The sequence below is a fragment of the Tamandua tetradactyla genome, chromosome 21, assembly GCF_023851605.1.
Source record: "Tamandua tetradactyla isolate mTamTet1 chromosome 21, mTamTet1.pri, whole genome shotgun sequence".
In the NCBI taxonomy this organism is placed as follows: domain Eukaryota; kingdom Metazoa; phylum Chordata; class Mammalia; order Pilosa; family Myrmecophagidae; genus Tamandua; species Tamandua tetradactyla.
The window spans coordinates 49,839,267-49,866,688 of record NC_135347.1 but is presented as its reverse complement, the minus strand read 5'-3'; the positions used below and the strand labels follow the sequence as shown (position 1 = coordinate 49,866,688).

The window sequence follows — 27,422 nt, the reverse complement described above, 5'->3', positions numbered from 1 at the left end:
ATATACATGAACATATATATGCAAATGTCCATTTGCTTATGTATGCCTAGAATATCTCAGGATGGATTCATAAAAATCTGTTATCATTGTTTGCTTCTGGCAAGACTTCCTGGTTATTTACCTATTCTCTTTCAGTCCCTCACTCACCCTTCTACACACATTTATACTTGGAATTACAATAGTGAAAACTGAATTTCCCAGGCTCCCTTGCCAGCTGATTTCCTGTTAGGTTCTACCATTAGGAGACAGGAGCAAAAGATTAAAAGGCAGGAGGAGGAAAAGAAGCTTCCAGCTTTTCACTCCAACAGAGAAGTAGTTGTTGGCAGATGCTGTGGCAGCAGTAGGAGGAGCATGGCAGGCCATTCTGTATGTCACATAGCACCATTTTTGGAGGTCGTAGTCCTTATCAATGTGGGATCTCTCCAGCAAGCCAGACCCACTTCAACAGCCTCTCAAACAGCACAGCAGCAGGTTTGGAGATCTATGGGTTCCAGGCTTTTCCTATATCCTTTTGCACGGATATAGGAACCAGTATTTCAAAACAATCTTTTAACACCATTAAAGGACAAACCTACTTCCTGTGTTAGGGAAAGGACTATGTATTAATTTGTTCCCAGACAAAATTCATAAGAATTCCAATAGACATATAACTTACTGTTTCCACTTCCATGTGTGGAAGTATGAATACATCTATACCCTATATTAAGTGTAAAAAAGAAATTAAAGTAAACCTTTTTCACATCTTAATTCTAAAAATAAGAGTCAATAAAGATCCAACAGGAAGAAAAATTTGACTGCATTTTGAACCAGTTACTTTAGAACTGTGCTGTTTCACAGAGTATCTGGTAGCCACATGTGCCTATTTAAATTTGAAATTAAATTAAGTGAATGTTCCTCAGTTGCACTAGCCCCATTTTAGGAGCTCAACAGTCACATGTGGCTACTGGCAACTGGACTGGACAGTACAGATCATTTTCACAACTGAGTAAGCTGTACCGGACGAGTTAATGTCATTGTCTGCACTGTATAATGAGTAGTCTTCTTCAGTTATACTTCAACTTTCATTGAGAATCTCTATACACAATGACAATTTATTAATTGTTGCTCTGAAGCTATGAGGGCAGAGAAAAAGGATCAGCCATAAGAGGGAGTAGCAGAGTGGGGGTGTAAAATTCAGCAGATGCAAGAAATCAGAGCAAGAAGTGACAAAGAGAATATTCAGCCTACTGATAACCCTCAGAGATATTGGAGAGTGCTTGAGACAGCCTACAATATTAGGGATCAGAGCTGATATTTTAGCCAGTTAAGTTGAAAGCATAACCCCAAAAGATTGGAGGATATGACAGGCACTTGGAACACACAGATATTACATGTAGGATATATTTTTATACTTGTACTCCAAAGAAAGAAACTAACACAAGGTAGAAAAAGTTGTTCAAAAATTAACACTTTTGAGCACCTACTACATCCAGGCACTATTCTAAGCACTTTGTATATACTAATTTAAATCTCAACACAATTCTAAAGTATTATGATTATCTTCTTTTGATAATTAAGGATACTGAATCACAGTGAGATGTGGAACCCAATAAAATCTACACAGTCCCCCAAAGCAACAATGATTGCCTACTACACTATGTTGCCTCCAAATTAAAGTTCAAAAAACTGGATAAGAAATCATCACCCTTATTATTTCCTCTCTTCAAAAATGTTAAAGATAAAGAGAACAGAATTTGAGGATTTATAACAGAAGTCTTAATGGAATCTGAAGAAGTATCCATTAACAGTTCTTTAAACTTCTGTTTCCCATCAACTTGCTGGCATTTATAACAGGACTCTTCAAAGGGTAAAACAAATCTAGAATTTCTGCAATACTCTTAATTCTTAATTTTATTTGTTAAGGACACTGAGCTTCAATCCAAGGCAAATATATCATGCAAAATTTCAAGAAAGAGCAGGAATTATCTTTGTATAACAAAACAATATAACCAGGAAAAGATAGCTTCTAATGAATCCAAAGCAACAAAGATTAGTGTAGAACTGTAAAGATTTCTTAGCACTCTGTTTATAATTATCAAATGTTGAAGGATGATGAAAGATAAAGCAGAGTAAGGGCTCTGTAATGAGAATATTCCTAAAGAAGACTCTCTTTTTTTCTCCTTGGGGAGAAGAAAAAGAAAAGTCATACAAACTATATTTTAGGATTCTGGTTTAAAATCCATTATGAATTAGAGATAACTAGTTAGCACCATCTGACTAAGAAAATGGTTTGATTTCTACTGTCAGTCCAATGTTACCTCTTTTTATTAAGAAAACAAAAACAAAAACCTCAGCTAACAACAGTTATATCTCCTACTCTTCTGACTGGTAATAAGAATAATCAGAAGCAGGTCAGTTTCTAACGATCCAAGTCAAGAGTACCATTAAAGAGGCTAAGCCAAGTGAAAGACTGAATTGCTGAGATGTGTATCCTATTCACATGGTGCTTGAAGTTCCAATCTTTCCTCCTTCACAACTTCTGCCATAAGAACAAGCCATATCAATGAAAATGGTGGAGCAGCACAGAGAAGTCCTGGTTTAAAGAGCTCATTAACATCACAATCATTACTACCATACTCTTGCTAGGGCAGAACGTCAAAACTGGAACAAGTATTCTACTGCACTTTGGACCAGAGTTGGAATATGGACTGATTCAGTAAAGTACCACTTCAATCATTACCTTCTGATCATAATACCCAATCCAAATAGATAGGTCTCCTCATTTTCATGAGTACCTGGAATACCATTTTTGAATTAAGTAAAAACCTGGTGATAAAAGAGGCAGGATTTTGTTGTTGTTGTTGTTGTTTAACTCAAACTAGTTAATAAAACATTTTATAAGAAGTAGCCTTAAAATTTCCATATAATCCAAATGAAACAGAGAAAGCAACCCAAAATAGAGCACAATACTCTAATACATCAGATTCTCCTTTCTTTGTCTATAGTTAATGGGGAGGGTTATTGTCACTCACAAAGACACCAGAATATAAATCTAATGTTATTCTCTTACTTAAAAACTTCCAAAGTCTCCCTTTTGACAAAGATAAAGTCTAAGCTTCTTGGCACAGTAGGCAAATGTCTTTATGTTCAGGCCCCTGCAGAGTGTACTATAAGCACAGTGAGGTATAACTCTGAGAAAGCCTTCCTAGAAAAAACGAGAAAGGGAAAATGGGATTTAGACAAAGAACATACCATTGAGTAAAGACCCAGATGATAGAACCTTACAGTATGTACAGGAAAACACCAGCAGTAAACTTAAGAGGGAGAGCATAGCAACTATTGAAATTCAACCAGTTGAAATTATCAAGACCTCTAGAGCATACTCAGCAATAGCCTATCACAAATCTGCCTCTAGTTTTCTAGTCTGGAGATAATTCAAGAGTATACATCTTCTCTATGATTATTATTAAATTTAAAATCCAACAGCTAAGAATAAAATCTATTCTGACCCCTCTAATACTTCCACTCCTAGAAGCAACTAACTACTAGCATGTGTATAATTTCTGAACTTTTTCTAGACTTTACATTCATAAATATGCATCTCCCCAAAATTTAACAATATTGCTTTGTGTGCAAGCACTTCTATATACATGGTGTACTTCAGCTTGCTTCTTTTACTGGATAATGTTTTGGATCCCATGCAAGGCCAAACAGATCTAACTCCTTTTACTATGGCAAACTTGTACCTCAATTAAATTTGTCATTCCCCTAAATTGATGATTTAGGTAAAAAGAGTGTGTTTTCACCACATGAGAGCCACTCAGAGTTTGGCAAACTAGAAAATGAAGAATAGTTCTGGGAATCAAATACACTCTCCTCCAAAGTAAAGAAATACTATCTCTTCTGGGTTAATAGTTTACTTTCAGGTTAACCAATTCTTCTTATGAAAATATGCCAAAATTGGGTGGGCCATGGTGGCTCAGCAGGCAAGAATGCTCGCCTGCCATGCCAGAGAATCCGGGTTCGATTCCTGGTGCCTGCCCATGTAAAAAATAAATAAATAAATAAATAATATGCCAAAATTACCTCTCTCAAAATTCAAAGAGAGCCTCAGATTCGTATTCTAAGTGCAGTGTATAAAATAAAATCATGGTAACTGCTTGTCTAACTGTGTGAATATCTTCTTAAATTGGAATTTTATTTCTACCAAAAAACCTTGGAAATTTTGCATGTCCATTATTTTACTGTGTGCTCAGAGTATGAGTACAAATATATGATTTTCGTTAAATAAGTTAGCAATATTTTCCTTTTTGACAAAGTTCAATAATTACTGTATCTCTGATGTTAGTAAGAAATAATCTAGGAACCCCTGAGAATCCAGCAAGTTAAACCAATTCAAAACGACCCTTGATGTAAGGAAAGAGATAAGTAAATCCTTTCATCAAGTTTTCAACTGCATTAAAATAAAATTTTAAAATCACCATCATCAGCTTTAAATATACCACAAATTGACAGTGATTAAGACTACAAATTTTAAAAGTATCCATTCTGTGATCTCTATCACTTCCTCTGTCATATTACACCGTGCATGTGACTTGGAAAGTTCACAGCCCAAAGTTTTCTAATTAATGATTTAATGAAATGCAGATAGATCAAACTTCTGTTTTGACGTAAATAAACTTTTGAAACCAATATTTTCATTACATTCATACATTTCTTCTATATAGTACAATAAAGTTCTTACATGTTCTGACCAAATCTCTCAAATTCCTCACTTGCAAATGGGCCCTATTAATTCACAAAGGATAATTAATTAGATAAAAGTCTGGGGGTGGGCTGTGGCTGTTTGTGTGAAAAGCAGAACCTCAAGAAGGCTGTACCTTAGGCAGTACACTTTGGACAATGGGTTCTCTGTTATGTGTCCTTATCCAGTGGGGGCCAGACTAGTGTGACCACTAGACACAGCACAATTCTGAACAGCACTGCCCAAAAGAAATACAACATGGGCCACAAAGGGGAAGCATATAGGTTATTTTAAATTTTCTAGTAGCTACATTAAAAGGGGGGGGGGGGGGGAAGTTGGCTAAAAAGGGAAAAAGTTAAAAGTTAAAAAAAAACAACTCAAAAAATTATCATTTGAATGTGTTATATTTCAAGTGCTCAAAAGCCATATATGGCGACTGGCTACCATCTTGGACAACACAGAGACAGACAGAAAACTAGGGATTTAGGAACTAAGGTGGACCTAGGTTTTAATTCCAGATTCCTAACTCACTAAACTGTGTGACCATGAGCCAGTTACGTGAATTTCCGAGCCCTGTTTTTCTCCTGGGTAAAAGGGGAATACTACTACTTGACTTGAAAAATTCTTATAAAGATTAGAGATAATTTTCACATAACAGGAATGAATAAAAATAACTATCGTCCTCACTGTCATTATATCATAGTGCTAAGAAAATAAAAAGTATTTCAGTGAGAGAGTTTGAGGTCAAAGTTTGAAAAAGTATAGAGAAAAAGAGAAAGATATAAGAATTTGAAATATGATTTTCAAAACGTTTTTAACTGAAATGATGACACTAGTCAACTATTATTCATATCAAATAAAAAACAAAAAAAATCATGACTAATGCCAAAAGAAGACATTACTAGAACTAGAAATATGGTGTTTGGTTATAAAATAGAAATTTGCTTTCTTTTGATTATTGCTGCCAAGACTAATATTAGCTTGCATTTCTAAGGAAAAAACAACTGAAAAGTAGACAAGGAAGTTACTGAGTGGTATGGAAATGACATTTGAAGATTTCATAAATGCCTGTAAAGAAGTAATGTAACCACATGGCAATGTAAGACATCCCCTGGAAAAGTCTTCTCCCCTCAGAAACAACTAATAAGAGGAAGACTCCCACTTGCTTAGAACTTTGGAAGACAATAGAGACTGAAGAAGGACTCTACAAATGCTGAGCCAAAGAAAGAAAAGAACACTCCCAACAAAAAAGAAGAGGGGACCTAAAACAGGGACCTGCCATTCCAGACCCCTCCGCCTCACGTGGTTCAAGGCAGCTTATGAGCACACAGTGGCAGTACAGCCCAGGCACCTCCTGCTGTGGATGCAGATCACAGAGCCACCCACAGTAGGGAGTAAGAACCCCACACATATCCAGGAATAGGGAACCAAATCCTCCCAGACCCAACACAGAACCCAGGTGGCTGGTGAGCCTGCGCATACAAAAGGGCAGCAAGAAAGCAAAAGAAATACAGACAAAAGAAATACAGCAAGAGGCACACACACCCAACCTGGGGTCTCATTACTGGAGAATCTAAACAAAAAAGCGGGCCTTTTTAAACACTGACTCCACCTGAGACCCAGGGGTGGCATACTCTAAAGGGAAAATTACAAGAGGAAGTCTCACAGAAAAGAAAGAAAAACTGAACTGCTGGAAGGTAGGATGGGCCCAGGACTGAGAAGTGTAATAAAAGGTATGCACTGAGCAAGGGAGAGTGGTTTAACAAATCATAGGAGCTTGGGAGAAAATTCTACTCAAAAAGAAACAATAGATCAGGACTCCTGGAGAAGAAACAGAGAAAAGAAGCTTGCTGTTGGAGATTAAACCACTGGTTATAAAAGGGCAATCTAAAAAAGTTGCAACACACGTCCAAGGCAAGAAACAGATGTAGAAGTCCAGAGAAAATCTGACGTTAAACACAGGCTACTCTAAAGGTTCAGTATAAGCTGGGCCAAGAGTTGATGAAAAGCCATAACACATAGCCAATGTACAATAAAACCTTAGGCACAAGGGAGAAACTGACCTTCAGAGCTAGCACATCAAAATAATCAGATGCCCAGAATCAGCAAAACACTACAAAGCCATACTAAGAAACAAGAAGATAGGACTGAGTCAAGGGAGCAAATTAAAACTTCAGAGGAGACACAGATTTTTAGCCAATCAAGTTCAAATGAATCTCTTAAATCAATTCAAGGAGATACAGGAAAACAGGATATAGAGCTAACGGATATTTTTTTTTAAAAATGTGTGCGCAAAAGGAAGAGTAAAAAAGTTTAAATAGAAACATAAAAATTATGAGAATGAAAAATACAAGTATTGAGATTAAATACATATTAAACATAAGCAATAGCAGATTTCAACAGGCAGAAGAATCAGTGAACTAGCGGACAGGACAATCAAAATCACACAGCTAGAAGAACATATAGAGAAAAGAACAGAAAGAAAATGAGCACTAAGGGACCTCTGTGACAGCATGAAGCACAGCAAAAACATAGCACCGGAGTCTGGGAAATAGAAGACAAGAGAAAAGGAACAGAAATGATATCTGAAGAAACAGTGACCAAAAATTTCCTAATTCTTATGAAGGACAAAAACATATATGTACAAGATGTGCAATACACTCCCAACAGGATAAACACTAAAGGACCTATGCCAAGACACATACTAATCAGAATGTTAAATACTAAAGATAAGGAGTGAATTCTGAAAGCAGAAAGAGAAGCGATTCATCACATACAAGGGATCCTCAATAAAACCGAGTGATGGATTTCTCATCAGAAACCATGGAGGTGAGAATGCAGTGATACAATATAGTTAATGTACTGAAAGAGAAAAACTGTCAACCAATAATCCTTTATCCAGCAAAACCATCCTTCAAAAACGAGGGAGAGTTTAAGACATTCACAGATACACAAACTGAAGGAATTTGTCACCAAAAGGCCTGCCCTACAAAAATTGCTAAAGAGAGTTCTTCAGGTTGAAAGGAAAAGACAGGAGAGAGTGGCTTGGCGCTGTATGAAAAAGTAAAGATCTTCAGTAAAGGTAACAAATGGGTACTTGCAAAAATGAAGAGAAGTGTATCCTCAAAATACAACTCGAGTCTTTAATTCCTATAAGACTTATAATACAGTTGAATAAGAAACAATCACATTTCCTGATAATGGACACATATACAGAGCAAATGTGGGGGAAAAAAACAACACAAAGGGGAAAGGTAGGGATGTGGGAGGAAAGAGTATGTATGCTATTGAAGTTAATATCTTTTCAAGTTAGCAAGTTATAGATACAGGTTGTGTAATGCAAACCCTAGGGTAACCACAAAGAACGTATTTAAAAATATATACAGAAATGGAAGTGAGAAAGGGATCAATGAAAAAAATCACAAAAGATCAACTGTATAGAAAAATAGGATAAAATAAAGGAAAAGAAAGACAAAATATATATGACATAAAAAACAAAGGACATGACCAGATGAGTCCTGACATGCAGAGGGGCCATCCTTTCCAGGAGATCAACTAGTTTCATTCCTCATTGCATATTATCGACAGCCCCTTCCAACATGAAAAAGCTAGAATGGGCATAATACAAATGCCCCTAAAGAATGGGAGAAAGCCCAAAGGTGATGGTGGCGTTATACAGAGAAGATAGGGTTTAACAAATGAATATGATTGCTGAATCATTATGCTGATATTTCTTTTAGTTTCCAGTACCTTAGAGCAGCTAGGAATAAAATTCCAAAGTTGTGGAACTGTAATCCATACCAAACTCCGAAATCTGTTCTACAACTAATTGTTTGAAATTTATTGCTTTTTGTATATATGATATTTCTCACACACACACACACACACACAAAAAAAAGAGAAGGAGCAGTATTAGAGTGAAGACAGGATTTAACAAATGAGTATTTCTGCTAAATCATTATATTGATATTTCTTTTGGTCTTCAGTGTATTGGAGCAGCTAGAAGAAAAAACAAAAAATTGTGGACCTGTAACCCATACCAAACTTTAAAAACTGTTCTATAACTACTTGTTAAAATGTACTTGGAAATTTATTGCTTTTTTGTATATATGTTATATTTCAGAATAAAAAAGTTAAAATTAAAAGAAAAAGAAACTATAAAATTGATAGATTACCCAACCAGACCCAAGATTTCAAGGGGTTCAGTAGGGGTACTTATTACTAGATTTTCTTTTTTTACAACTCAACTACTTAAAACACTGAGAAAAATCTACCATGAAAAAAAACACAAAGAGCTAATGAAATTTTCAAGTGGTTTATTAGAATCATGACCAAAGTAACAGTCATTTGATGTATCATTTTTGTGTCAAATGCTTTAAAATAAAATTTGAAAGTGAAAAAAAAAACAAAGGACAAAATGACTGAAGTACTGCCTTTACAGTAATAACATTGAATGTAAGTGGATTAAACTTCCCAAAAGACCCAGATTGGCAGAATGGATAAAAAAAGCAAGACCCAACTATATATTGTTTACAAGATAATCACCTTCGATCCAAAGACACAAACAGGTTGAAAGTGCTAGGATGGAAAATGATATTCCATACAAATAGTAACCAAAACAGAGCTGGATTAGCTATACCAATATTGGACAAAATAGATTCTAAGTCAAACACTATTACAAAGAACAAAGTACCCTACATATCAATAAAAAAGTCAATCCACCAAGAATAAATAACAATCATAAATATTTATGCACCTTACCACAGTGGACCCCCAAAATAAGACAAACAGTGGAAAAAACAAGGAAGGGAGAAACAGACACCTCTAACAATAACAGAGACTTCGGTACAGCACTCTCATCAGTAGGTAAAACATCTATACAGAAGATCAACAAGAAAACAGATAACTTAAATAATATGATAAATGAACTAGACCTAACAGATAAATACAGAATACTGCACCCCAAAACAACAGTATACATATTCTGCTCAAGTACACAAGGATTCATTCTCCAGGATAAACCACATCTTTGGCTACAAACCAAGTTTCAATAAATGTTAAAAGACTGAAATTATACAAAGCTTATTCTCTGACCAAAATGGAATGAAGCTAGAAATCAATAACAGGAAGAGAAGTGAAAAATACACAAGTATATGGAAGTAACACACTCTTAAACAAACAATGGATCAAAGAAAAAATCTCAAGGGAAAATCAGTAAATATATGAGACAAAGGAAAACAAGAACACAATATATCAAAACATATGGGATGCAGGAAAGACAGTAGTGAGAGGGACGTCTATAGCTCTAAATGCTCACATGACAAAAGAAAGAGCTCAAATCAAAGCTCTATTGTACACCAGGAGAAAGAAGAAAAACAACAGAAACTAAATCCACAGTAGGCATAAGCAAAGAAATAAAGATTTGAGCAGAAATAAATGAAAGAGCAAACAAAAAATAGAGAGCAATTACAAAATAAAAAGTTTGTTCTGTGACAAGATCAATTATATTTAAAACATTTAAATAGAATGACAAATTAAAAACACAGAGGATGCAAATCAGTAAGATCAGAAATGAGAAGAGGGACATTACTATCAGCACAACAAAAACAAAAAGGATCATAAGAGGATTCTATCAACACATGTATGCCAACTTTGGTGATCTGGAATTGCATGTAACCCACAGAAACATGTTCTTAAATTTAATGCATTCCTGAGGGTGTAAAATCTCTTAAGTAGGACCTTTTCATGAGGCTACTTCAGTTAACTATGGCCCACTTCAATCATGATGGGTCTTAACCCTATTACTGGGATCTTTAATAAGCAGAAAACAATTCAGATAGGGAGAAAGCCACAGGAAGTAAGAAGCTGAAATTAAAAAGCTGGAAGAGAACTGAGAGCTATGAGAGGGCACCATGGCCACTGCCACGTGATACAATAGCCAAGGACTAAGGATCACTGGCAGCCGGACCTACAACAGTAGTCTTCAGGAAAAAAGCACCACTCTGACAATGCCTGGATTTGGACTTTTTCCTGGCTTTAAAAGTGTAAGCCATCAAATTCACACTGTATAAACCATCCCTTTCCATGGCATTTGCTTGAACAGTCAAAGAAACTAAAACACAAACAAATTAAGACAACTAGATGAAATAGATACTGTGTTGGTTGGAAAGGATGTACATAACCTAGAAAAGCCATGTTTTAATCAAAATCCCGTTTCATAAAGACAGACTAATCCCTAGTAAATACTGTATGTTTGAATCTGTAATTAGATAATCTCCCTGGAGATGTGATTTAATCAAGAGTGGTTGCTAAGACTTCCGGAGAAGATGATGGCTTAGTAAGACGCACGGGTCTTAGTTCCTCCTTCAGAACAGCAACTAAAGAAACAGAAACAATACGAAACAGCTCCCGGGGCCACGACAGAGACCAAAAAGACAGCGTACCCCATTCTGGAACGGCTGAATGGGCAGGGAGAATCCACTGCGGTGAGATACCCGAGGCGTGCTTTTTCCCAGGCCGGGGTGGCTGGCGACCGGGGTCCTTTCCACACACGTGGCTTCCCGGTCCGACTAGGAACGTTGGATAGCGGGGCCCTCCCGCCACGCTTGGCATCTCGGGCCAGCTGGGCAATTTGGACCGGCACTCCCCCAAGCCGCGGCGGCCGGGGACCCCCCCTTCCACGCGCGGTTTCCCGGGCCGACTGCGAGATTCGGATTGGCAAGTTAAAGGAGCCACAGCTTCTTTTACTGGTGGGACCCGCAGACAGACGAGCGCCACGAGCGCCACCTACTGGGCAGGAAAAGAAAAACAGAGCCCAGAGATTTCACAAAAAAACCTTTCAACCAGCCGGGTCCCACACCCAGGGAAATCTGATCAAATGCCCAGACACCAGCAGAAAATAATGGATCACGCTCGGAAAATTGAAGATATGGCCCAGTCAAAGGAACAAACCAATAGTTCAAATGAGATACAGGAGCTGAGACAAATAATGCTGACTATACGATCAGAAATGGAAAACCTCTTCAAAAACCAAATCAATAAATTGAGGGAGGACATGAAGAAGACATGGGCTGAACAAAAAGAAGAAATAGAAAATCTGAAAAAACAAATCACAGAACTTATGGGAGTGAAGGACAAAGAAGAAAAAATGGAAAAAACAATGGATACCTACAATGGTAGATCTAAAGAGACAGAAGCTACAATTAGTGAACTGGAGGATGGAACATCTGAATTCCAAAAAGAAACAGAAACTATAGGGAAAAGAATGGAAAAACTTGAGCAGGGGATCAGAGAACTGAATGACAATATGAAGTGCACAAATAAACGTGTTGTGGGTGTCCCAGAAGGAAAAGAGAAGGGAAAAGGAGGAGAAAAACTAATGGAAGAAATTATCACTGAAAATTTCCCAACTCTTATGAAAGACCTAAAATTACAGATCCAAGAAGTGCAGCGCACCCCAAAGAGAATAGACCCAAATAGGCGTTTTCCAACACTTACTAGTTAGAATGTCAGAGGTCAAAGAGAAAGAGAGGATCTAGAAAGCAGCAAGAGAAAAACAATCTGTCACATATAAGGGAAACCCAATAAGACTATGTGTAGATTTCTCAGCAGAAACCATGGAAGCTAGAAGACAGTGGGATGATATATTTAAATTACTAAAAGAGAAAAACTGCCAACCAAGACTTCTATATCCAGCAAAATTGTCCTTCAAGAATGAAGGAGAAATTAAAACATTTATAGACAAAAAGTCATTGAGAGAATTTGTGACCAAGAGACCAGCTCTGCAAGAAATACTAAAGGGAGCACTAGAGTCAGATACAAAAAGACAGAAGAGAGAGGTATGGAGTAAAGTGTAGAAAGAAGGAAAATCAGATATGATATATATAATACAAAAGCCAAAATGGTAGAGGAAAATATTATCCAAATAGTAATAACACTAAATGTTAATGGACTGAATTCCCCAAGCAAAAGACATAGACTGGCAGAATGGATTATGACCCAGCAATACCACTGCTAGGTATCTACTCAAAGGACTTCAGGGCAAAGACACAAACGGACATTTGCACACCAATGTTTACAGCAGCATTATTTACAATTGCAAAGAGATGGAAACAGCCAAAATGTCCATCAACAGACGTGTGGCTAAACAAACTGTGGTGTATACCTACGATGGAATATTATGCAGCTTTAAGACAGACTAAACTTATGAAACATGTAATAACATGGATGGACCTAGAGAACATTATGCTGAGTAAGTCTAGCCAAAAACTAAAGGACAAATACTGTATGGTCCCACTGATGTGAACCGACATTCGAGAATAAACTTGGAATATATCATTGGTAACAGAGACCAGCAGGAGTTAGAAACAGGGTAAGATAATGGGTAATTGGAGCTGAAGGGATACAGACTGTGCAACAGGACTAGATACAAAAACTCAAAAATGGACAGCACAATAATACCTAAGTGTAATGTAACTATGTTAAAACACTGAATGAAGCTGCACCTGAACTAGTTTTTTTTGTTTGTTTGTTTGTATCTTGTTTTTGTTTTTTCTTTTTCCTTTTTATATATATATATATATATTTATTATTACTATTATTTTAATTTTCTTCTCTATATTAACATTCTATATCTTTTTTCTGCTGTTTTGCTAGTTCTTTTCCTAAATCGATGCAAATGTACTAAGAAATGATGATCATACATCTATGTGATGATACTAAGAATTACTGAGTGCATATGTAGAATGGAATGATTTCTAAATGTTGTGTTAATTTCTTTTCTTTTTTTTTAATTAATAAAAAAAAAAGAGTGGTTGCTAAGCTGGATTAGGTGACAACATGTCTCCACCCATTTGGGTGGGTCTTGATAAGCTTCTGGAGTTCTATAAAAGAGGAAACATTTTGGAGAATGAAGGAGATTCGGAGAGAACAGAGAATGCTGCAGCACCACGAAGTAGAGAGTCCACAAGCCTTTGACTCTCACCTTTGGAGATGAAGAAGGAAAACACCTCCCATGGAGCTTCATGAAACCTGAAGCCAGGAGAGAAAGCTAACATATGAAGCCGTGTTCACCATGTGCCCTTCCAGCTGAGAGATAAACCCTGACTGTGTTCACCATGTGCCTTCTCACTTAAGAGACAAACTCTAAACGTCATCGGTCTTCTTGAACCAAGGTATCTTTCCCTGGATGGGTGCCTTTGATTGGACATTTCTATAGACTTGAGTTAACTGGGACATTTTCTCGGCCTTAGAACTGTAAACTAGCAACTTATTAAATTCCCCTTTAAAAAGTCATTCTGTTTCTGGTATATTGTATTCTGGCAGCTAGCAAACTAGAACAGATACATTCCCAGAAAGACACAAACTCTAGGAATTTGTGAGTTCCTAGAAGAAATTTCCTAGAAATTCTTCAGGAAATTTGAAGAATTTCCTAGAAATTCTTCATGAAATTCTGACTCTAGAAGAAATACAAAATCTCAACAAATGAATTACAAGTAAAGAGAATGAATCAGTAATAAAAAACCTCCCATAAAGAAAAGCCCAGGAACAGATGGCTTCACAAGCGAATTCTACCAAATATTTCAAGAATAAACACAGATCCTGCTCAAACTCTTCCAAGAAATTAAATAGAGGGGAACACGATGCAGCTCATACTATGAGGTCAGCATCAATAATACCAAAGCCAGATAAATATACAACAAGAAAATTACAGGCCTGTACATATATACCCTCATGAACACAGAGGCAGAAATCTTCAACAAAATACTAGCAAACCAAATCCAACAACACCTTAAAAGAATTATATCCCAAGATCACGTGGGATTCATCCCAGGTAAGCACGGGTGGTCCAACATAAGAAAATCAATTAAGGTAATACACCACATTAACACAATGAAGGGAAAAATCCACAAGTTCATCTCAACTGAGGAGAAAAAGACATTTAACAAAATCTAATATCCTTTCTTGATAAAACCATGCAGAAAAAATAGGAACAGAAGGAAACCTCCTCAACATAGTAAAGGGCCTATAAGAAAAACTCCTGACTCAGGTCATTCTCAGTGGTGAGAGACAGAAAGCCTTTCCTCTAAGATCCGGAAGAAGACAAAAATGCTCACAGTCAACACTGTTACTCAACATTATACTGAAGTTCTAGCCAGACCAATAGGGAAGAAAAAGAAATAAAAGGCACCCAAATTGGAAAGTAAGAAGTAAAAATTTCACTATCTGCAATCAAGACTATCCCATATAGAGAAAATCTCAGAAAATCTATAATAAAGCTTCTAGAGTTAATAAATGAATTTAGCAAAGTATCAGGGTACAAGATCAACATGCAAAAATCAGCAGTGTTTCTATACACTAGTAATAAACAATATGAGAAGGAAATCAAGAAATAAATTCCATTTACAATTACAACTAAAAGAATAATATATCTAGGAATAAATTTAAACATGAGAGCAAAGGTCTTACATGGCAAACTACAAAAATTGCTAAAAGAAATCAAAGATCTAAAGAAATGGAAAGGCATTTCATGTCCATGTATTCAAAGACTAAATATTGTCAAAATGTCAATGCTACCAAAAATGATTTACAGATTCAATGCAATCCCAATTGAGATTCAGCAACCTTCTTTGCAGAAATGGAAGAGCCAATCATCAATTTTATTTGGAAGGATAAGGGGCCCTGAATAACCAAAAACATCTTGAAAATGAAGAATGAAGTTGGAGAACTCACATTTCTCTACTTTAAAACTTATTACAAAGCTACAGTGATCAAAACAGCATGGTAGGGGTGGGCCATGGTGGCTCCGCAGGCAAGAATGCTCGCCTGCTGTGCCAGAGGACCCAGGTTCAATTTCTGGTGCCTGCCCATGTAAAAAAAAAAAAAACAGCATGGTAGGGTGGGCCATGGTGGCTCCGCAGGCAAGAATGCTCGCCTGCTGTGCCAGAGGACCCAGGTTCAATTCCTGGTGCCTACCCATGTAAAAAAAAAAAAAACAGCATCGTAGGGTGGGCCATGGTGGCTCAGTGGCAGAATTCTCACCTGCCATGCCAAAGACTTGGGTTGAACTCCCAGTGCCTGCCCATGCAAAAAAAAAAAAAAAGGCACGGTAATGGGTGGACCATGGTGGCTCAATAGGCAGAGTTCTCACCTGCATGCCTGAGACCCGGGTTTGATTCCCGGTGCCTGCCCATCTGAAAAAATAAAAAAACCCAGCATGGTACTGGCACATGGATATATAGACCAATGGAATCAAATTAAGAGTTCAGAAAAAGACTCTCGCATCTATGGCCAACTGATTTTTCACAGGGATGCCATTGAGGAAAGAATAGTCTCTTCAACAAATGGTACTGAAAGAACTGGATATCCATATGCAATTTATTCCATAGGTAGTTCAGTGGTTAGAAAGCCCACCTTTCACGCGGGATACCTGGGTTCGATTCCCAGACCATGCCCCCCACACCCCCCCCCCCAAAAAAGGGATCAAGGACCTACATTTAAGAACCAAGACTATAAAACTCCTGCAAGAAAACTTGGGAAGCATTTTCAGAATCTTGTATCAGACACTGGTTTCTAAGACCTTACACCAAAAGAAAAAATAGATGAATGGAACCTCATCAAAATAAAAAACTTTTGTGCATCAAAGGACTTCACCAAGAAAGCAAAAAGACAACCTACTCAATGGGAGAAAATATTTGGAAATAACTTATCTGCTCAGGGTTTAATTGCTAGAATCTATAAAGAAATCCTATAACTCAAGAACAACAACAACAAAAAACCATTCTAAAAATGGTAAAGACTTAAATAGGCATTTCTTGAAAACAAGATATACAAATAGCCAAAAAAGATATGAAAAGATGTTCAACATCATCAGCCATCAGGGAAATGCAAATCAAAACCACAATGAGATAGTACTTTATATTCACTAGAATAGCTATTATTTAAACAAACAACAACAAAAATAACAAGTGTTGGAGAGAATGTACAGAAACAGGAGCACTCATTCATCGGGGCGGGAATGTAAAAAGTATAACCACTGTGGAATACACGTTGGTGGTTCCTCCAAAAATTAAGTATAGAATTACTCTATGACCCAGCAATCTTACACCTGGATACATACTCAAAACAACTGAAAGGAGGGACTCAGACAGATGTTTACAGACCAATGTTTATACAGGCATTATTCACAATTGTCAGTAGATGGAAGCAACTCAAGTGCCCATCAACTGCTGAATGGTTGCAATATGTGGTTTGTACACACAGTGGAATATTACACTGCCAGGAAAAAGAACAAAGTTCTACTGTTCAACATAGATGAACCTTGAAGACCTCATGCTGAATGAAATAAGTCAGACACAAAAGGATAAATACCATATGCTCTCACTGATATAAAACAATTAGAATGAGCAAATTCACAGAGTCAGAAACTAGAACACAGGTTACCAGGAAAGTGTAGATGGGGGAGTTAAAGTTTAACTATACAAAATTTCTGTTGGGGGTGATGGAAAAGTTGTGCTAATAGATGACAGTGATAGTACACAACATTGTGAATGTAATTAACACCACTTAATTATATATGTATATACGTGGTTAAAGGGGGAAGTTTAAGCTGTATATCTGTTACTAAAATAAAAATTTTAAAACAGCTTATATAAAACAATATATTTATAACTGAGAAATCACTGTATAATATACAAATATCAAAAATTCAAATAACTGTTTCAGTATATTTTTTATTTACTTTCATAAAAAATACAGAAAATACATAAAACATACCTCTGATAAAAATGTTTGGGCAGATTTCTGAGCTCCTACATGGAGCAGATATTCATATACGTAGAGTGCTAACCTGGAAAATGAATAAAACATTTACTGAGAAAAGAAATATTTAAAATTCATTCTTTAAATAATACATGTACCTTTCTCTAACAAAAATACTTTATACCATAAAACTGACACAAATTCAATCCTTCCCATACCCTTCAATGGGAGTCTACATATATATATTCATGCAGAAATTGGAGTTTATATATATATGTTCAAAAAAAATCTTAAACTAATTAAAGTAGCACACTAAGAAAAGAACAAACATCTTTTCTTGACAATAAATATCCAAATATGGACTTTGTCTTGAATCATCTCTCTTATCATAACCTCAATCCCTTTGTTCTACCTAATATAGTTAATAATTTATAATTAAACACTAATAATCCTCATATCCTATTTTAAGGTATAATTATCTTTCATTAGGAATATAAATGGATTATTTTATTGGCTCTTTCTAACAAATTTATGTCCTCCAATCTTTTTGCTTAAATGATCATGTAAGCCTTAGCTGTTTGTACATCCATGTCAAGAGAAAGTGATTAGTAGAGGTATTAAAAGTCCATTTTAATATTTTTTAGCAACCTCTCCTTATTCTCTAGATTTTGATTGTTAAAACAATAGTATTTAGCTTATAAGGATTCATATTCACAGGAACCACAACACAGAGTAACTTTAAAGACATCATAATAGTAAACATTTGGTGCTTAGAGTTTAAAGGTTAACACAATTTACATATGTTTGTCATTCAAATATTGAATATTAAGTGTGTGGTATGAACTTATACTACTCTCATTATCTTGTAGATTCACAGTTTTTAAGCGACACCATGTGGCTCAATTTCAATTGAGCTGTTAACAAAATATTATTCATAAACCCAAATTAGTCTGAGGCAGTATTTTTAATGATATCTTGGACCGGTGCCCAGATAGCTCACAACAGTTCAGTTTCTGCTACAGTATATTTACCAATATTGAACCAGGTTTACAGTAAACAATACAATGTAACAATAACCACAATTCTGTATAGCTGTACCACTTCTCTTGCCAAGAGAATTTTTGATAAAGATTGATGGCATTGCAAAAATGAGTATTTTCTCCATTTTCATGAAAATACATTAGTTTCTCTCAGAACAAAGAAGTCTGTACAAAATCAGTTGCTCTGTTCATTTAATTCTTTATCTCCAACCCAAACTGCCAAAAACTTAAAAATGACAATTATTCTGCATGTACTAAAAACCTTGAGAGAGACTAGCTATGTGCTGAAGTAACAGGTGAGCAGCATTGCTGATGGCATACTCATACAATTTAGAAACAATTCTAGGCTCTTCAAGATGAATCACATACTCTAGATCACTCCTTGTTGGGGGATTGAAGTATGCACAGCCCCCACCCCTGCCAAAAAAGGCAAGTTCAGATCCCAAGCCCTGCTTCTGTGGCCGTGAACCCATCTGGAAACAGGGCCTGTGAAGATGTTACCAGTTAAGGGGCACCCAAACAGAATAAGGATGGGCCTCGACCCAGTGTGGCTGAAGTCCTTATAAGCAAAGGAAATCGGATGTGGAGAGAAGCCACTGGCAACAACCAGAAGCTGAAGATCAAGGGAACAAAGAGGAGAAGGAAGACGTCACCATGTGCACTGCCGTGTGACAGAAAAGCCAAGGATAACCTCAGCCAGACACATTCTTTGGGGAAAAAGCACTGCCTTGCTGAGCCCTTGATTTTGAATTTCTAGCCTCAAAACCATGAGGCAGAAAATGTTTTTTTAAGCCAACCTATTTTATGGCATCTGTGATAGCAGCTAGGAAACTAATTTCTCAACTCTTCTTTTATCTAACACACCTGAGGGATAAGATGTACTCCTTTCGGTGACTGTCTCATTGTTGGAAGTGTGGCTCGTCTACATCATGATAGAGGAGGGAAATTGGAAAGTCCCTGTAGTTTCTAAAAACAAACAGAAACCTACAGGTAATTCTCATAACACCTTCTCAAAAACACTTACTTCATACACCCTGTCCCTCCACTAACCTTTCTCAACCCTATCACACCTTTTGCTGACCATGATGATCACTTTTTACATTGAAAAAGGAGAATATTTGATAACTTGTTCCTGGAAAGACTTTAAGCCTCAGAATCACCTGCAAGTGACACTGCTGCTATGCCTTTCTGCCTAACTTAGAATAGATGTAGCCTCAGGAAATTCCTTGTGCCTCGTAAACCCCAGGCCAAACACCAAAACAATGGTGCAGGCCAGACAGAGGTTCAAGCCTAAAACAAATGCTGAACAATAAGGATGTTCCACCCAGCTTGGGGAAGTTGCCAGCGAGAAGCAGAGAGTGAAGGGTGGAGAAGAGAATAGATAGCAGAGTAGTCAAGGCCAGAGAGAGCCGTTACTGTGTTCTTGCAATCAACTCCATTGCTTCAAGTTAAATTGCTTCTTTGTTTTCTTAAATCTCTTTAAGAAAGATTTAAGACTATTTTTTTTCTATTTTCCCAATTAAGTAGCCAAAATATACCTCTTTATGAGTAGAGTTAAAACCAATCCCCACTCTCTCTCCATAGGTCTAGAACAGTGATTCTAAAAAAAAAAAACATGAATTAGAACAGACTTGGAATCAACAGGGGAAAAGGATTTTCAACGGCATAACTGGAGAGATTCTGAAGCATATTCCAAAGGAGTGTGCCAGTCCTCGTACACTCAGAATATCTGCTGCAGTAGCCCATGAGCACCAACAGAGATGTTGAAGTGGGACAGGGCTGAGAAAACATGTAATGTCACACACATTCTCTCCTGAACCAAATTAATGGTATGCAGTCAGGACCTGTGTTCCAAAAGGACTGACAGGGAGCAGTGCATATGCATCCTCCTAATGCATTCCCCTGCCATGAGGACTCCACGATACATGACCAGAAAATTTCCTATCGCCTCTGCACATGGATTTTCCAAAACTATCATTTTAGCCCTATCCTCTCCTCCACACTCCAAGCTGCTTAAACAAATTACTGTTTTAAGTTTCCAACAAAATGTTCCTATCTACACCTTAAATTGGCCACATGCAAAGTTAAATTCATCTTCTCCATCTGTTTTCAGTAGCTGTGTTCACCTTGAATTAAACACAATTTCTGATGAGCCTCACTTTCCTCATTTATAAAATGGGAAGAATAAGTGGCCTTGTGGTATTGTGGAAAGGATGCAAGAGCATAGTAAATGGTACCAATTACGATTCTGGCTAATTCTCTCACACCCAGTAATACAGAACACCGAGCTGTACAATGTACCCCACAATCTCTCCCACATTGGCCATTTCTTTCTATTCCTTTCCTGCCTCTCGGGAGCCACAGCCATAGCAGGAGCTACTTGCTCTAGCTTCAGATTTGGATATTGCATATTTTCCATTATCTCTCAGCAATAAAGACAAGGGGGCCACCAGAAATAAGAATCTCCAGGAAGTTCTAAGGGAAAAACAAAAACTGCAGTAAAAGATACTGTCTGAAGGCAAATGATTCCAAGGATGTGGGCAATATATGGAGTGACACTTTTTGCCCCTGTACCTAGACATAACAAGTGTCTATCCTGCCAGGTAAATCACAGCATAATCCCATACGCCTTATGAGATTCCTAAACATAAGAAAATAACTTTTTATTTTGACTCAATTTCTGTTGTACAGTGGAAATTTTAAGATAAATATTGAATATACAAATATTTAAATGATGCATACTCTCAATTTAACTATTTCTGCTAAATTAGAGTGGCTATTTAACTAGTAACTTATAACGTAACCAAAATACATAGAAAAAAAATTGACAATTAAAGAGTGAGTGTTAGGTTGCAAAAAAGTAGGCCTAACCTTTTTTATTTTTTCACGTTGAATTATGAAAAAGTGTATCAATGATTCATGGATCATGTATATTTATCTTCATTTCACTATAATTTTCAACTGGATATCAATAACTAAGCTATTTAAATCCTAGCCAATAATTCTAGAGAGGAAGCCAAAACCAGAAATACAAAATACATCTGATATAGCTCTATGCCTTCTTTACTCCCTTGTAACTACAGTCTTTTAAACTTTAAAGAGAGCAAAAAGTAGAGGCTAAAATGAGAAGAACACAGATAAAAGCCAAAACCTGAGCCCACTGGGGCTGCCCTCAAAACAGTAATTACTTATCACCTACTCACGATGTACTGCTTAATTCATTATCCCTCAATTAAACACACATTCACTCACAAATGCCATAGGAGACAGAACAGAAGAATCTATCAACAATGACAAAATTCCACAATTTGATTCCATCAATGTCCATTCTGATACAGTAAAATGTTCAACCAGGCTTCATGAATTCAAAATTTCTAATCATTTGGATGTGAGAAGGTCTACACTTTAACCTCCTAAGCTATTAAAAAAAGAAAACAGTGAAGAGGGGATTCTAGTTTTTTTGTTTATACAGATTCTAACAGAAGTCATTTTGTTATTTAAAATAAGTGTAAAATTAGAAGAGAATGAATGATACATAAAAATGACAAACCTGAGTGAAAATCAAATCAGATTAAAAAGTAATATTATTGAGAAAATAGAACATGTAATCTGTAGGATGACAAAAGACTACTATGCTTAATTTACATATAAAGAGCTTATATAAAATGATCCTCCAGAATACAAAGACCTTATTAAATAATGAGTCAGGCTGGAAATGAAAAGTTTGCTAGTAAGCAAATGTAAGGAAAATGTTCAAACTTCTAGACAGGGACTCTAGAAATATTAAAGCATCAATGCCTACAAGCATAAAATATGAAGTGTACATTAGTATAATTTTTCAATAATATAATACAGCAAGGTGAAAGGTAAGTGAAAAAGTGAAAAGGGCAGGATACAGAACAGCACACATCGTGTGCTCCCATCTGTCCAAACATATATATTTTTTCCAGAGATATTTTATGCATATTCAGGCACAGGAATAAGTTGCACTTGCCATACTCCCCTCCCCGCTCCCCTGGAATCATATGTGCTCAAGCAACATCTTTTATTGCAGGACTCTTTGCCTAGAGAAAGGATCCTGGGATAAAAGAGAGACTTCTTTTTACTGCATATATTCTTCTTCCATTTGATTATTTTCATCATGCTGATATTACCTACTTAAAAACAAACAAGCAAATAGAAAAAAAAAACTTTTAATATCTTAACCAGTAATTTTTATTCTAAATTACTACTCCAAGGAATTAATCAAACTCAAAAATTAATTCATAATGAATTTGTGGCAAAATTCTAGCAGTGAAAAACTGGCAGACTACGTATCTGATGTAAGAGGAATAACTAGACTGTGGTATATGCCTGTGATGGGAAAACATATTTTTGAAAAATGTTTAATGATATGAAGGTCCATAAACCATTGTCAAAATGAAAAGGATCCAAATATATAGGTATAATGTGTATAGAACTACAGTAGAAGGAAATGTGGGTTACTTTTACTGGTAGACACATCAATAAGAAGTGACAGGTAAAGTCTAGCTAACACAGATGGGGGCAGAAAAGCTAAGCAAAGCAAAAAAACCACTATGGCCTACTTGGAGAAGGGGCAAAAACCCCATCACCCCCTCAGAAGGTTTGAGGGCAACTCTTGTTATAGCATGGTACTCTAACAATCCTACTGGCAGCTTTACATCTCATACTACATAAAGTACAAGGTGTTCGGCTACATAAAATTATTAAACCTCTAATCTATATTCTGGAAACATTTCCCCAGTTTGTTGTCTGACTTAATTGTGTTTTTTCTTTGGGGAATGGAGCATTTAGATATTTTTAATTTTTAATCTAGAAATAATCAGTCTTAAAAGACAATTCCTAAACCCTTATGGATAAGTGGGAAGAGACAATACATATCACAATTAATTTAAAAGTACGCGGAAAATGTGAAACTACTGTTTTAAAAAAAAAGGAAATATATATTAAAGTAAGAATAGGATGTAAATTCTCACTTAAATTCATAATGCATAATGAAATAATACCCAAGTCCTTTTCAAACTAATTTGGCAATAGGTTTACCTAGTAATTCTGTTACTGGGAACCAAGCCTAAAGAAATTATCCTAAATGTAGAAAAGCTTTATGCATAAGGATTTTTAACCAAAAAATATGTGATTCCACCCACAAAAAAGGAAAATGGCTAGGTTTCCTGTAAAATAATTTGCATTGGTTAATTAGCTTTTAAAAATTTAATTCAAAATTTACAGACAATCATTTAACAAATGTTCAAGTGATGTCTCTGTGCTTAATAACTACACCATCAAATAAAATTATTTCACATTTACATTATTAAAATTATAAATTCTAACAGAAAAAAAGAAACTTTAATTTTTTACCATTCACACAAATAAAATCTATTACATGTTTGCAAATAGGCATCATCTAACATTAAGAGGATAGACTGACTATTTAACTAATTAGCCATCTACAACTGAGACTGTCACTGAAGAATTTTAATTACAACAAATACTCAAATATCCACATAAATGAAGAGACTTCACAGTCTGGAAAGAGGTAAAGGCCTTACTTCACTCAATATTTTCTGACATCTAGCTATCTAATTTGAGAACAAAATTTCTTCCTCTGAATGAAAAGGTAAAAAAATAAGGAACTAGGAACTATGGATATGATACAAAAATGGATGTTTCTAAGACATTATTGCTAATTTGAAAACAGGTTTACCAAGCCTCACATAAATGAAAGGTGAATACTGTTTGTAACTCAGAGGTAATTCCTCTCTTTCTTTCTGTATACATATATATGTACATCAATATGTATATATGCATGTATGTGTGTATAACACATGTATATAAAACAAATCCTTATTTCAGAAGATGAAGCTAATAAAAAAATAGCTTTTTAAAAAACCTGAATTTAAAGAACAGTTAAAGTGGACACGATTGTTCACATCATAGAAAGGATTTTTTAACCTTGTGAATATGATTATCAAGAGTTTCCTTTAAATTATTTGTACTAAATATAACAACATATAATTTAATATTTGCAAAACTTTTCAGGAACACTTACTAGAATGTTTGTCACTTATGGATTAAGATTTAATATCCTCACAGTTTTCCTGTGAATCATCCAGAGATAAGAACCATGCATAAATAACATTACGCAAATACCTACACAAAGAAAAGTCCAACACCAATAAACAGCCATGTCTGTTAACCTGACCATAATATTCTGCATCTACTTTTCATTTAGGTCTATTTACTGCCTATTGAAGAACCTGTCTACTGCAAGCTGTTCTTTTAATATTCCAAAAGGATGTAGTGCTGAAACTGAAAAGCGATAGATATTAGCCATTTAATATGGGAAAACACACACCATCCAAAACTTCAGTGATAATAAATTACTTTGTGAGCATTTTGCCATCTTCTTATGCTTAGCAAGGAAAAAGAAAAACAGAATTTAGTAAAAATAGAGGCTTCAAATTAATGGATCCTCATTTGGATTTTTAAAATTCTTTGGTCAATTAATGATCTCTCCCCAAGGCTGAAAAAAGTTTTTATACTAAGAGAGTTATATATGTGAAAAAGTGAAAGAAAGACAAAGTAGGATAACAGCCTCAAAAAAATAACAGTTCCTAACTGAAATCTTCAAATTAAACTACTATAATGTACTGTATAAAGCCTATTTTTGGAAAATATTCAGAAGCATTTTATGTAAAACCTAAACCAAGTTTCTACCTTAAAGAGCAAAAACCATTTGCCATATATATATAGAGAGAGAGAGTCACTGGAATGAAATAGATGGATACATTCAACAAGCTTCAAGACTGCCCAATCAAGTTGTACTTCAATTCTTAAGTAGTAAATGGTTTTTGCAGTGAAATGAGCACAGACTGAAAAAAAGAAAAGAGCTAGACTCAAGTCCTGATATAAGCACTTACTGTGTGCCAATGAACAATGTGCCAAATTTCAGTTTAAAATGAGAGAAAATAATATTTACCAGGTATATCATCTTCATAGGGCTGTGAGAATGAATTTAAAGAAGATATAGAAAATGCTTTAAATGTTAAAACACAAGGAAAATACTGGTTCTCTCTTGCAAGGGGTGTCTCCCTCAGGTCAAATCTGATTGAGTCACTTCCTCACGGAAACTGTGAAGATTCTCTTTCGGCCTCAGAATCATGAACGAAGTCCTCAGCTAAGATCACAAGGCCCTACAAAATCAGGCCCCTGTCACCACCACATCCTCATACTCTCTCTGTCCCTGATTTTTACTGAACTATCAGCAGCTTCTAAAGGACTCCTGCCTCTGGGTCTCTTCAGACTTGCCAATAAGGCATCCTGTGGCAATCACTTCTAACTTCCAGGAGACTTGGTCCAGTTGTCACCTTTTCCAAGAAGTCTTCCTTGACTCTACCATGTACTCCAACTCTGCTTACTCTTCATGCAAAACTGGTCAATCTGCATTATAAATACTTTCTAATTTTGTCATTCTCCCTTATTAGACTCTATATTGCTTGAGACCCATGTCTAATTAATGGCCATCAGTTGGCTAGAAATCTTTTTGAATAACATTTCATCTAAACTCATGTATTTTCCTTTCTCCCCCAAATCAAATTTTAATTAGATTCTATCTTATTCCCATCGTAGGGGACTAGACAGCCAATCAGCCAAAGCATCAATGGATAATGACACATAATAGACTAACCTCCACAAATAATACATTTTTGTTATAAAAAGGGCCTCAATATCTCAATTCAAAGGAGTAATCAGATCACAGCCCCTCAGATCAAAATATATACACCTGGCCCAAGCTGGCAGGTTAAGAATAACTTAATTTCTGCTCTTTCATTGACCTTGTTGGTTATTAATAGTTCTATGAAACGAAGTAATTTCTTCTTTGAATTCAGTAACTTTTAGATAAAGCAAGTAAAACAACATACATCTGCTAACTTGACTGATATTATCACTTGTAAAAATAAGTACTGTACAATGTGTTAGTTTTTCTCTATGGAAGTGAACTCTAATGAACTGAAGCTACTTTTCAAATACAGAGTCTTCAAATTAATAGCTCCCCATTTAGAATTTTAAAATTAAATTCCTTTGGTTAATTCGTGATTTTTTTCAATGATGACCCAATTATTACATGAAGGCCTGAGTATACGAAGTCCTGAACACAAAGTTGAAGGAGAGACAGCATTAAGACCGTAGCTTCATGTTGTAACACCATGCTGATTCCATGGAAACGTACGGGCATGTGTGTATGTGCAAGAAGGAGGACTTCTTATGAAGTAAATTAGGAAGATTCCCAATCCCATGAAAATTATTTCACCTAAACTCTTTCAAATAGAAACCTGTTAGATTACATTTAAAAATAAAAACAAAACAGAATCTCACTTGGAAGAGAGGCAGCAAAGGGAGCTCCAGACACAAGGGGGAGAAGAAGGCAGGGGAGGGAAGGGAAAAGGAAGAGAACAGAAGGGGGAGGGAAGGGAAAGAAAAAACAAAACAAAACAAAAAAATCACTGGAAGTGCCAGTTTCCCTTACTGCAATTATTTTTATTCAGTCATCTAATAATTGTTTCAAACACATCAAAAACTACCAAAGAGGATCTAAGGAAAGGGAATTTTAATTATGGGGAGGAAATATGGGGGCTAAAAATGAAGGAAAAATGAGAAGGTTAAGGAATCTGAAAACTTTAAGTAATACTGTGGTCATCACTTCATAGCAATTTTATTACAAAGGTATGTATTCCACATTTTATGGATGAGAGAACTGTGGCTCCAGAAAGTTGAAGTTCCTTGTCCAAATTCACTTAACCGGTAAAAGATGGAGACAAGATTTAAAGTCCAGCTTTGCCTGATTTCAAAGCTCATGTTCATATGACTCTGTGAACTAA

The 27,422-nt window shown here is 35.9% G+C and overlaps 1 protein-coding gene across 18 annotated transcripts in view; it reads right to left on the bottom strand.

Annotated features, from left to right (window-relative positions):
- SSBP2 (single stranded DNA binding protein 2) overlaps positions 1-27,422 on the bottom strand; it is a 345,880-nt gene that overhangs the window by 234,136 nt on the left and 84,322 nt on the right. For 8 of the 18 annotated variants that reach the window (XM_077139285.1, XM_077139269.1, XM_077139271.1 and 5 more), the window contains 2 exons: positions 20,061-20,122; positions 17,498-17,570 (listed from right to left, as the gene is read on the bottom strand). The exons of 1 other annotated variant lie outside the window; for it this stretch is intronic. In XM_077139285.1, the coding sequence (XP_076995400.1) occupies positions 17,498-17,570; positions 20,061-20,104 (117 nt within the window). In that variant the 5' untranslated portion in view covers positions 20,105-20,122. Of the gene's footprint in view, positions 1-3,049; positions 3,185-17,497; positions 17,571-19,386; positions 19,489-20,060; positions 20,123-27,422 lie in introns of those variants that run through there. 9 more of the 18 variants (XM_077139275.1, XM_077139265.1, XM_077139266.1 and 6 more) reach the window with 5 other exon arrangements.